Source organism: Primulina huaijiensis, chromosome 3, assembly GCF_012295235.1.
Source record: "Primulina huaijiensis isolate GDHJ02 chromosome 3, ASM1229523v2, whole genome shotgun sequence".
NCBI lineage: Eukaryota > Viridiplantae > Streptophyta > Magnoliopsida > Lamiales > Gesneriaceae > Primulina > Primulina huaijiensis.
The window spans coordinates 20,623,476-20,636,217 of record NC_133308.1 but is presented as its reverse complement, the minus strand read 5'-3'; the positions used below and the strand labels follow the sequence as shown (position 1 = coordinate 20,636,217).

General features: G+C 32.8%; 2 protein-coding genes and 1 non-coding gene across 4 annotated transcripts; all 3 read right to left on the bottom strand.

Annotated features, from left to right (window-relative positions):
• Nucleotides 1-661: 661 nt before the first annotated feature.
• On the bottom strand, nt 662-4,160 carry LOC140973648 (peroxidase 10-like). Of its 2 annotated transcripts, XM_073436624.1 has the most exons (5): nt 3,976-4,160; nt 2,539-2,665; nt 2,047-2,238; nt 1,771-1,936; nt 662-1,260 (listed from the first exon to the last, which is right to left on the bottom strand). In XM_073436624.1, the coding sequence occupies exons 2-5, from the start codon at nt 2,632-2,634 to the stop codon at nt 851-853; spliced, it is 864 nt and encodes a 287-aa protein (XP_073292725.1). In that variant the 5' UTR covers nt 2,635-2,665; nt 3,976-4,160; the 3' UTR covers nt 662-850. The 2 variants fall into 2 exon arrangements, with proteins under 2 accessions (XP_073292725.1, XP_073292724.1); XM_073436623.1 differs by lacking the exon at nt 3,976-4,160 and having other exon boundaries at nt 2,539-3,023.
• A 55-nt stretch (nt 4,161-4,215) lies between these two features.
• Nucleotides 4,216-4,289, bottom strand: TRNAI-AAU (transfer RNA isoleucine (anticodon AAU)). Its single transcript has one exon. It is a non-coding gene; the product is annotated as a tRNA-Ile (tRNA).
• Nucleotides 4,290-10,238: 5,949 nt separating this feature from the next.
• Nucleotides 10,239-12,432, bottom strand: LOC140973647 (transcription factor HHO6-like). The gene is made up of 5 exons (XM_073436622.1): nt 12,039-12,432; nt 11,645-11,895; nt 11,350-11,536; nt 11,013-11,089; nt 10,239-10,914 (listed from the first exon to the last, which is right to left on the bottom strand). The coding sequence occupies exons 1-5, from the start codon at nt 12,268-12,270 to the stop codon at nt 10,648-10,650; spliced, it is 1,014 nt and encodes a 337-aa protein (XP_073292723.1). The 5' UTR covers nt 12,271-12,432; the 3' UTR covers nt 10,239-10,647.
• Nucleotides 12,433-12,742: the final 310 nt, after the last annotated feature.

Sequence of the window (12,742 nt, the reverse complement as noted above, 5' to 3'; positions counted from 1 at the left end):
ACACTGTGAGGATTCCCTGAAAATGGGTGGAATTCCAACATATGGCCCTTAACAGTGGGATAGAACTGTTTTACGGCCTCGCCCCCTTAGAGGATTAAAACTTAGGGACTGACGTCAGTAAACCATGAAAGGTGAAAAATTGCAGTGTTAAAAATTATGAAAAGCATGCTGTAAATATATGTTATTTTCGAAAATATGAAATTTTTATGTGGTGTTCGATATTTCCCCCATTTACTGAGTATTCCCAAAATACTCACCCCTTACAACCTTTCCCAGATAAATCCGAAGAGCAGGTAGAAGAAGAAGAATCGGAACAATTTTGGGGATGGTGATTAGTAGACATGATTATTTTTTTTAATTTTAGAAATTTAAAATTTTAGATTAGACGTTTCCGCAAATTTATTTTATTTCAGTTGTAAAGACAGTTGTTTTTTTTGAGGAGTTATGAATAATAAACTGGTTTTCGGTTTATACTATGCTACGAGGCTGGTTGTTTCAATTGTGTGATTGTTAAACAACGCCGGTGTCAAATCCCGAGTTTCGGGGCGTGACAGTTTGTTTCCTATTTTGTGTCATTTTAAGGCTTATATAAGCCAACTGTTTGTCTAATAAATTGTGTGAGATTCTTCTGCGAATTGATTTGTATTTAGAGTTTACAACAAATTTGTCCCATATAGATGGGATAGTCACTTTATTACAAGGTACGATAGTTATTATATTACAAAATATACTGACAAGGAAAGCATATTGTAGCCACCTTCTCCAATTACCAAAGTTGACACCTTCTCAATCAACCAAAGTTGAGATTTTGTGTTCTTGAAGGTTTATCTTCTATTTTCCACCTCTGAAACTAGTTTACAGAACCACATTTATTCCTAATCTGTCCGGCTTGACCAGTAAGCACACCAATATTACCAAGTTTCATCATCGATGCAGCGAAATCTTTTGCGAAAAGAAACGGGTCTCTGCTATAATCCTTAACCAGTGCAGCAGTCTTCGGATCTCCAAGTAAAGCTTGATCAGATTCGAGCAGGCCCGTGTTATTGACAAGGTTCTTGAAATACAGGTTGTCGAATCTGTATATGCTCTGAAAATCCAAAGGATTTAAGTTGCTGTTTGATTTAGCCACATTCGGGCAAGCACCTTGCAAGTTCGTTAGAAATGAAGAATCAAGGGAAGGGTCCGGTTTCCCAGTGTTTTTGAAATCAAAGAGCCTCCTCTTGAAAGTGAAACACTGAGCAAAACCAATAGTGTGTCCACCTGTGAAATTAAAAGTTCAGATACTAGTACAGAACGAGACTACTGGTTTATTTAGGTAAGATTATGCTATGAAGCTAAAAAAAAATTGAAGGGACAATAATTGTGTCAAGATTTGACTGATTACTGATATTAGCATTATAACTCAAACATATAACTTGAATACGAGTATATCTGACATGTTGATTGCTTTCACTGGGAGAAATGAGTAGTTAAAGACTGCTTCAACTGAAATCGAAGAAGAATCTTTCTCCCAGATATCAATTGTTAGCTGAAGCGCATTCTACAGTACTAAAAGCCAAATAAAATAGTGAGGGTGTAACTAAAGTATTAAAATGGTATAATCGTCCTGACGGTTGCATCATTGCCTGTTATAAGTGCAACGTAAAGATTTTAGACTATATAATAGACCAAATGTCATGTTTCCATCACTATCACAGAGATTATCAAAGGCAATTCATTGCCTACATGCAGACTCTACAATACGTATCAGCAAACACAAAATTAAATTACCTGACAGAACGACCATATCTTTCATGTCAAGACCCTTTGCTACAAACTTGGCAGTGATGGCATCTAGATGTTCGAAAGGTGATGGCAACTGTTCATTTGCTGACTTTTCGGATGCAGTAAAACCATCCAGCCTACCTAATGAAACAGGCCAAAAAGGACCTCCTGACTGCACAAATTAGATACATGAATACAAGAGCAGAAGACATATATCGGCTCCAATTTACCCAGTATTATAAAAATTATATGAAGAACAAGCACGGTATGATTGTGGCTTACCAGAAAAACAGCATCTCTAGCCGCTAGAGTCAATATGTCTACGCAGGATACTGTTGAGGGGCAACATTTTTCTAACTCTGCCTTTATGTTGTCGATAACGTCAAATCCTCTAACAGAATTCCGGTTGGGTCCAGCGTTCTTTTCCCCCTTGAATTCTTTAGTGTCATCCAGAAGCACAGAACCTTCACATCCCTACAAAGAGCACATAGAAATTCCATAAACATCAAGAAATGCAGTCCTTCCATGTTTGAACTTAAAATCCATATCAGTTTTGTCATGCCATATGCTCATGGACAGCGCGACAAAACCGAGCATAACGGGATTCATTATTGACTATCTTGCATCATTCTTCACTCTAAGAAAACAACTGACCCAAGTTACTAGACGAGTTCAATGCATAATTTTGTAAGACCGCTTACTACTCTCATTACATGGTCATTAAGTTTATTAAAAAAAACAAGTCAAATAACAAGTTATTAGAAGAATTATTACGTCTACGAAACAATCATGAAAGTGTAACCGGAGGAGGGAAGCACCGATTCTGTTGTCATTTTGGAATGCAGCCCAAACACCATGACTCACTATCATGGCCAATTGAGGGCAAGATCTAGCATAGAAACTGTAACTAAGAGGTCCATCAGATTTTCCATAATACAGAGCATCGGGCTGCGAATGTATCAAGAACATTGAAGAAAAGATGATAAAGAAAAAAGAAGCAGGATCGAAGGTTTTACAATCCATTACTCAATTTAATGGTCACTAATCATGGAAAAGATTCAATTTATAGCAAGAAAATGGGATTATTCAAGAGAACTCATTGGCGAGCATGGAGAGTGGTGATCCCACTACATTCTCAATTACCTAGTTGACATGTCTGTCATCATAGAACTGCATGCATCAAAATAAAGAAGATAAAAACTGCATCATACACCACTTAATAGTTCTTAATTATTTACATGTTAGTATTGATCTTTAACTTTTTGAAAAACACAAGTAATAAGAATATTCTCAAGTAATGTGAGCTTGTACCCCTAGATATTTCACAACTCGATGCTTTCATTTTGCTTAAGCGTCTTAACAAATTAAAAGGATTAATTGCGAGATGCATAACTATCCTTGCTGCCAAATGGTCCATCTTTATGAAGTTTACTTGAAAGTTAGACTACACTTCAATTGTAGAGAAATGTGGAATCATTTTTAGTGTAGGTCAAAGCGCGAAGTATGACGAAGCGTCACGGCTACACTTCAAGTTTTACAAGCGTAAGCTAGTTTAGTAGGAGATTAAACATGAAAAACGATTTAAATTTTTTCTATAGTTTTACTTATATATCAAGTTAATCAATAAATTAAATAACACATAAAGATAAGAATAAATACATAAATTTTCAAGAATAGCTTTTCAAAAGGGAACAGATTTACTTAATCACTACATTTATAAGCATGTGCTATAACTCCAAGAAATCCACAAATTTTATAATCCATGGCCGCAACAACTCTCCTTTAATTCGGGCAAAATCAATCAGAGACACCTCAGCTCTAACTATATTCAACAAGTGGAAATCACATGTGTCGAGTAACGATTCGGCTATCGTGAACTGAAACATGGTATGGTAGAAGCACTAATGTGCTTCGTGACAACGCCGATGTTGTAAGAATTTTGACAAAAGGCTGCACCAGTTTTCATTCATTAATCACCACTAGTGTTCGAGTGCTTAATCAAGATAAGGATTACATCACAGAAACTGGTAAAAAGATATGGTCACAACATTATAATTTAATGCAAATTACCAATGCACAAAGATTAAAATATATACGCAGGAAAGGAATCAGTACAATGGCGGTGCTAAACAAAAATTCTAAACTTTCCCAGCAAAAGTTGAGGAAAAATCTTCGTATAAAAATAATTTCGTGTCAAGAATTTGAACTTACCGAAGAACGAAATCATCCCCAATTCCCAATCCTTCAGCTCCCCTGAACTCCCAAAGATTCTGAAAACCCCATATTTTGCATAATCGATCATGATTTGTAACCAATAATCAAAAAGTTCAATTAATTCCCTCAAAAAATTAGTATCGCCATTGATGGAAATTTTCATGAAAAATCCAAGCCCATAAAATCAAACGACGATGAAATATATATTTTTTAATAAAAAAAATATTGAAAATATTTTGGCCCATGCAGGTCTCGAACCTGCGACCTTCGCGTTATTAGCACGACGCTCTAACCAACTGAGCTAATAGGCCTATATGCTTAAGCCACTTGACCAAATATACTTAGTTACTCATCAGCTCGATATTTTATATGTTGTTTAAAAAATATAAGATTCATATTGTCAAATATATTAAATCTTAACACTCAGCAATTCTTGCATTTTGTAGAGATTTAGATAATATTATTATTATACACACAGGAGAATCTCTATCGGTAGTAAATAACTAATACAAATTAGCAAATAGAAAATAAAATCAAGTTATGTGTCAAAAGTTGACTCGATAGTTTTCAAAATTTTGGCACTTTTCCCCATGTAATATAGGCTATAAAAACACATCAAAATCATCATTGTATGCTATAAATTTCGTGCGCCTTAAGTTAAGCAGTGTTAGCAAGAATACTAGAAAATGAATGCAACAAAAGAGAAATTAGGTAGAAATTATTCATCCTATTCAAAAATTCCAGAAAAAAATTCACAACTCTCTTTGGATACCCAGAAATCCTTGGGAACAGGAGGTGTCAAAAAAACAAAAGCCAATTTCTCAAGAAAAATTAGAAACCGGGTAAAGTTGTGAGAGTATTTTTATCAAAAACTTCATTTACAAGGTGAATGTTCATGCTTCCATTTTATAACATTGCACACGTTTCTGCTTTTAGATATAGAAGAAAAAATGTTATTCATGTTTTCTAGTTTATATCAATGTCGGCCGGTTGCCCAAAACGACATCGAAAGTAGCATTTTTCGGCAACTAAAAACTGGGGCTGAAACGAAAATTTAAAATTGAGTTCTCTTGTTGCTATAAATAATGTTAAAATTCAGTTAGCAAATAATAAATACACAAGAAATAATATATTAGATAATAAAAAAAACAAGTCCATAAATATTTGAATTAATTACATAAATAATAATTGTCTAGCTATTTTAGAGGAAAAAAATATATATCAAATTTGTATAATCTAGTTTTCGGATACTTTTTTTTCAATTAACAACATAACCAGCTCATTCGGTTTATTTTGTGATATTATTGATCGAAGATAAGTGTTTATTAACTTCAACTTCAATAAGTTTATCTCTATTTATGCAACTGTTACTAGGATAGTTAACAAAATCTTATAGGTAATAAAAGTATTTGAAAATAAATCATTCAGTTTGTCAAACACTGTAGCATTTTAAAAAATTGTTGAAGTTCTATTCAATACTTCATCAAGTTAGTTAATGACTAACTCGCTAACTTCTCCAAACTCAACAAATGCCGCAAATTATTTTGATATTATTTAAATTGTTCAAAACGAACTTGAAGAAAAGATCGAATTTGATCAATTATTAAAAAAAATTCAGATTACTCTTCTTTTTATTTAATATTGGGCCAAAAAAATTTATTTCAACAAATCATCAACTCAAAATATATATGTTGGACTCCCTCAAAGACCGGGCCCAGAGACGGGGCCTCCTTGTCCTCATAAAAGGCCCGGCCCTACTAAAAAATTGTGAAAATCATTTCAAAAATACACATTCTTGGCACGGTCGACTGGGATTTTCGAAAAACATTCAACATAAAAGTTTTAGAACGTGTCACGGTGGTTCCACCCTAAAAATATTGGCTAGGCGTGGTGGCCTGAGCGCACTCACGCGACAGCATGGTAGCGAGTAAGGGTGTCAATTCGGGTGGGTTGGGTCGGGTTGAGCAACAGTATTATTCAAAAATTGCCCAACCCGAACCCGAGTCAACCTGAAAACACTCAACCCGAACCCGAATCAACTCGTTCAACCCGATTTCGATTTTTTTAAAAAATTTTTTAAAGAAAATTAAATAAAATTCAAAAAAATAATATTTTAATTTAAACATATAATAACAATATCTCCCTCATATATATGATTTAAATTTGAAAGTCTAATTGTAGAAAAATAAAATATATTTACTAAATCTAATAAACAATTGTTTAAAAAATAAAAATTTTCAAAATAAATATTAAATTATGAAAATTTATGATATAAATATACAATAAATATTATTTCAGATATAAAATATATAAAAATGTAGGCAATATTTATTAATTATATGTTTTTTAAAAAAAATTTAAAATTTTCGTTTCTACTTGGGTCAACCCAAACCCAGCCCAGCCCGATCAATTTTTTCGAGTCAGCTATCGGGTCTAACCCGAACTCGAAAACCCCAAACTTGATTTTTTTATGGTTGAATCGTGTCGGGCTGGTGGATGGGCCGTGTCCAATTTTGACACCCCTAGTGGCAAGTGTCTTCTAGGCACAACGTCGTTTTTAAAAAATAACAATGACCAAAGGTTTTTGCAATGATTTTAGGCCTTGAGTCCAAATTTTAGAATTTTTCAGTTAGCGACTTATTATGAATTTTTAATGAAAATCAAAGTTATATCCTTTATTTTTTTTGAAAGGTTTAAGAGGTAAATTTTACTATCGTGCACAATGTTTCTGAATATAAGTATAAAAGAAAAGTTGTTAATCTTGTCACTCAGTATATCAAAGTGCCGGTCAAAGTCCCAAAAAGCCGTCAGTAACAGCCCTTTTCAGGCGACTAAACCCCTTTGAAAATCATTGTGAAAATATGCATTCCAAGCAAATTCGGCTATGAATAGGGGTGGGCGCCGGTCGGTTCGGTCCGATTTTTCTCTATAACTGTTCAGTTTTTCGGTTTTCAGTTTTGAATATATTTGGTCCAAAACCAAATCATTTTATTACGAATCTGTCCGGTTTTTTTGTAATACGGTTCTGTTTATATGGTCGGTTATATACGATTTTATAATATTTTTTAAGAAATAAAATTATACATCACTTGATGTTCGATGGATGCAACACATATAAAAGAAATAATGACAGTAGATGAGTAGAACATATATGATTACAATACACTTATGACTTAACAATCTAAGCTTCAATAACAATCTGAAATACAATTTCAACAGTAGCTTTTCAATAAAAGGATACACAGTCATTAAATTTCAATTCTAAGACTCCAAAATGCACATAGATTTTGCATCTCAAATATCAATACATTTAACAATATGAGCTTCAATAACAATCTGAACTTTCAATTGTCAAACTCCAAAATCCTTTTTTGCAAAATTAGAAACAAAAATGACATTAAATTCATCACAATAGTGATTATGAATCACAATCTTGAAGCATGACTTAAATATATGTAAACTTACTGAAACTAACAAAGATCTTTCTCATTTATTAGCCCATCATACAAAAAGCTATATAGTTAAATATAATATGATCGGTTCGGTTATTTCGATTTTGTAGGGATCAAAACCGTAAACCGAACCGAAAAACTGAATTTCTTTAATTTTGAAACTGTAACCGACCGAAAAACCGATAAAACCGAATCATTTAAACCAAATTTTTCGGTCCGGTCGGTTATTTCGCTTTTAACCAAACTATACCCACCCCTAGCTATGAATTTCGAAAAGCTTCCCATACAAAAATTATAAAAACTCATCATGATACACCTACAATAAAAAAAAATCAAATTTTTTGGAGCGTTTTATAATTATCATGATTTTTTTTATAAATCCCTAATTGGGTCTAATATCAATATTGACAAAATTTTGAATTTAAACAAGTCAACTATCTAATTACCTTTTTAACGCATAAAATATCACAAAATTTATGATAATAGAAGATACTGAAGTAATTGAAATGATAAATCAAGTGATTAAGTAAGTTGAAATGTGAGGTTTTACTACCGTTATATATTCTTTTGGATTTCGACCTGTTATTTACGGTAAAATTTATCCCAATTTATTATTAGATATTGCATCATATTGAAAGTTCACATTGTATTGATCATATTGTACTGCCTGTTTGATATTGAGAGAATGTTATTGATTCCGAGCATTCTTAAACTACATCAAATAAATGAATAAATGTTTATAAATTGGAGTCCTAGACAACAGTCTTCGTATCGAAAATTAAGTCCACCGGACAACTTGGCTTTAGCCCAGAAATGTGAGTCCGTTGAATAACAATTTATCAACTCGGATGTATGGTTTTTCTAAACAACATGACTTTGGGCCGAAAATGTGAGTTCACATTGGCTCGTAAATGATCGATTATACAAAATCTTATTTGAATACGTGGAAAAATGTGCAAATCAAATGTTGATATGAGTCACTACTTTAACCCAAGATATTCACTCTATAATCCAGTACAATTATTGTATTTTTACTGGTTTCACTTTAAGTTATAGCACTTTACCGATTTTCCTCTCATGGTACATATTGAATTATTATAATATTACATTATTGTTTGAATTGTCATAATAAGTAAGCCAAATTCGTATCTACACTAAGTTTTAAAAGATTTAATCTCTATTATTTGTTCTATTATAGTAAATATCAGATAATAAAGTATCGAAGTATGAACTACAGTAACTAGAAAAGTGAAAAGTATTATAGATTGATCTTGAGTGCTATCATATCAAGTTTAGATTTCGAACCTTATTATATCTAATTTATGGTTTGTATCGTTGTAACTAGATAAATTATACAATGATAATATTGATATTATAAGTCGAACCCCACATTAACCATGGGAGTAAGAGCTCATTACCTATTTGATACACACACAATTATTTTTTTATATCTTAGAAAATAGCGGTTTTACACGTCTCAAACTCGAGACATCGGGTCTAATATTGAGACATCGGGTGACATTGGGCTAAGGGCACCCACTCTCCAATGTAACGCCCACTCACATGAGAGCGTTCATATGTATGAACGCCACTGTGTCAGTTTATTTTTTAAAAAAAATTGCACACTTAGCGACGGTTTTATAGAAACCGTTATCGATTTGCTGACACGCGGGCCTCACGTGTTTTGAATTATTTTAATTATATTTTATATTTTATGAACGCCCAAAAAAATTGGACATTTAGCGACGGTTTTGAAAAAATCACAAACCGTCGCTAAACGTTGTTACTTATTTAATGTTATTTAATGTATTGGTTTAAAGTATCCTTTGGTGAATATAGCCGTTGCAAAATAGCCGTTGGAATATAGCCGTTGCAAAGTAGTCGTTGGAATATAGACGTTGCAAATTTCAATATAAATAGACACCTTGTACTATACAATTCTTCATTCTACAAACATACCATTTGGCAAACAGATACATTTGAATTTGTTTACTCCAAAATGTCTCAATTCTTCATTCTACAAACATACAATTTTGCATCTTCTGTTAAATTTAATTTATTTTCTTTTATTTTTATGCAAGTGTTATTTATTATTATATGTTGTACCGTTTTATTTTAGGTTTATAATAAATTTTTAATTTTAAGTAAATGACACTTATAAAATTAAATTATTTTACGTCCTGAATATATAAAAACAAATTATTATTAATATAAAATAATAATAATTTAAATTTCTTAAAAAATTTGAAATTGAATTTATTTAATGTAAAATAAGAATAAGATGAATGAGTGGACAGCGGGACCTACAAGTAATGAGTGTGAATGTTAAAATGAATGTGAGAGAATAGATGTGTTAATGTAATGTATATGTGGCATGTGGACCCTACGATTTTTGATGGGGTGGTATGCGGGTATTCTAAGAGGACCTATAGTATACAAACAAATAATATGAATGGAAACAAAAAAAAAACATAGCTTTGAAACAGTGATCGTATAAGATATTACAATTAATATGTATGACTTTTGTTTTTAACAAGTATATGTAAGACTTCGGAGGATCAATAATTAACATAATCCATATTTTATCTTACTTATAAAATTTTAGAATTGATTTAGTAGAATTAAATCTGGTCAAGTATATCACTTCATACAACTAATAAAAAAAACAATTATGATTCTTCGAGGCATGCCTCATGCATTTTTATGATTAATCTTTTCCTAATTAAAATTTTCTATAATATTTAAAATTATATATCTATATATAATATAGTAGATGATTGATTTAATAATAAAAATAATATAAAAATATTGGAGAAGACGTACAATTTAAGGGTCGGGAAGTGGACCATCATCTATCCTTGTGGTAGACAATAACTGGTAATGCGAAATCTTATCCGATCTTAAGAAAAAAGACATCTTCCATTTCTCTGTCTTCTACGCAACATTAAACATTAACATAAACAAAAACAAAAAAAAAAACAACGTTTATCCAATAGTCTCGTAAGTGAAAAAAATTCACATGGAGAAATTTTTCATGAAAATGGCTTAAAAAATAACTCGTGCAGTTCATCAGTTCGAGATCTGGACGAGCTCAAAGTTCCATAAGCCGTAGGATACTGGGTTCGACGAAGCCGGACGAGTAAAATGTCGCGAGATTATAGAAAATAAGCCTCGAGTGGATATATATATATAATCTGCAAAATTGGTGACGCACAATTTACACTACACATCTCTGAAGTCTCCAGCTGTGGATCTCTGATCTTTCATCGTCATCTTCTTCCACAATAGTATCCCTGCCGGTCGTTGTGGATGTACCATGAGAGGAACCCGTCAGCAGCGAAGGGCCGTGAGGTGATCCGGATTGAGAACTGCTTAGTTTCAACAAGGATTCACCAAGTGGTTCTTGGGGTAACCTTAAATTTCCATAGCCAACAGGTTGGATATTGGACGAAGGAGTAGATTTTTTGGTGTGGATGCGATATTTCTGAGACGAAACAAGATCAAGAAACATAAGGATCGATTCTCCGAATCAACGAGATCGATAGAAAGAAGAAGAAAAACATGAGATGAGATCAGACGCACTTGAAGATGGCTCTTTACTTGATCGAGTGTCAGACCTTCGACTGCCATGTTTTCTCTTATCAACCTAGGTGTAGCAGCTGCCCAGAACACAACAAAATCCAATTAGACAGCAACAAAAATAACTCCTACATCAACATGATAAAGGTTCCTTCTTAAATTGGTGAAATCACAATATAAACTTAAGATGTCACGGTCCTTGTCCGCCTCTCATCAACTTCATAGAATTTGAATCTTTTTCGTTGAAAACTTAGGAATTTGATGATCCAAACACAGAGTAAACTACATCCAATTTTCCAACAAAGAATCTATAAAAATTCCTAGTTTTAAAAATCCGAACCTCCAGCACCTCCGAGCTTGAGCAAGGCTTCCACAAACCGGTGATGCAATTCGGGTGACCAACTTCTCCTCTGTTTCTTAGTATGCTGTTTCTCCTCAGCCTTCAAATTTGATCCGAGAGATGATTCATTGTTGTTCCCTTCTTTCACCATGATCTCTAATGGATGATTCATTTCTTCTTTAGCTCTCTGTTTACCCAAAAAAAAAAACGAAACATAAGAAACCCATAAGTACACAAATCCCATAAACTATATAAAGATTTTTTGGTGGAATTTCAAGGTTTGGAACACTTCTACCTTTCTACTTTTATCTGGTTTTAACATCTGCTTGCTGTCATCGAAACCCAAATTTCCGAAATGGTGATTGTTGTTTAAGTTCCCCAACTGCAGAGAATTCTTCCAACTCCTTTCATCGTTTATATTTGTGAGAGTATTCTCTTTTACACTTTCAACTTCTTCATCTTTCTTCAATGGTATGAATTCTTTCAACAATGGCTGCGTACTTGATCTTCTGCACTTCATTAACTCATCCTTCATCATCACAATTGCTGCAAGAACAGAAATGGCGAAAACACAAATCAAACTCTATCCAAATCCAAACAAAAACTCAAGATTATACATAATCAATCCAATCAAAGACAAATAAATTTCATAAAAGAAAAAAGGAACGAAGATTTGGGAAACAATCCACCGTCATCCAAAAGGAGCATGCAAAAAGGGAGCTCTCTTTTAAACCCATAGATCTTCTTCATCTCATCTTGCAACCTACTAACAAATTCATCGAGCTTCGAAATCTTCTCGGGCACACTACAAACCTTCGAAACTTCTTCAAGAAACTTCCCGATTGGTTTTTGAACGAAATATCTCGATGAGGACGGGCAATCCAAGCTGAGTTCTGGGCAGATTCTTGATCCCAGACCCATATTTTCTGCAGATCTTTGATTCTCCGCAAATGGGCATGAATCCGAGGAGTGTGAATGGGTGAGATAAAATGGGAAAAAAAGGGCGTAGATTCTGCTGAACAACGACGAGTTTTGGCAGAAATGTCCGCTGAATGTGCTATTTATTACAAGAAGGAATAGGGAAAAAAAACTTTTTCAGGTTGTCGCATATTTCATTTCCTTTATTTATTTTTCTTTTGTTTCTTTCTTTTTTTCTTAAAATTAAATATTAATAAAACATATATATTTCAGAACTTTTTGTAAGAATTATGAAAAAATTCATTTTTGAAGAATTATTTTTAAAAAAAATTACATATGTGTTTTTTCAATTTTTTTATTATTTCACTAAGTAAAAAAAAAACATATTAAATTTATAATTAAATTAATTTACTTCCGGATAGCATTTTGCGATTTTATATTTTTCAAGTACTTGTGCACGGAATAATAACGAATT

Excerpts from the sequence above, each read along its gene's own strand:
- LOC140973648 (XM_073436623.1), bottom strand. The coding sequence starts at position 2,787 with ATGGATTGTAAAACCTTCGATCCTGCTTCTTTTTTCTTTATCATCTTT. Across the intron at positions 2,239-2,538 it reads TTCATGATTGTTTCGTAGAC|GGATGTGAAGGTTCTGTGCT; the intron begins GTAATAATTCTT and ends TGCTCTTTGTAG. Across the intron at positions 1,937-2,046 it reads CTAGAGATGCTGTTTTTCTG|TCAGGAGGTCCTTTTTGGCC; the intron begins GTAAGCCACAAT and ends TAATTTGTGCAG.
- LOC140973647 (XM_073436622.1), bottom strand. The coding sequence starts at position 12,270 with ATGGGTCTGGGATCAAGAATCTGCCCAGAACTCAGCTTGGATTGCCCG. Across the intron at positions 11,896-12,038 it reads CATGCTCCTTTTGGATGACG|CAATTGTGATGATGAAGGAT; the intron begins GTGGATTGTTTC and ends CTGTTCTTGCAG. Across the intron at positions 11,090-11,349 it reads CAAGCTCGGAGGTGCTGGAG|CTGCTACACCTAGGTTGATA; the intron begins GTTCGGATTTTT and ends TGTTCTGGGCAG.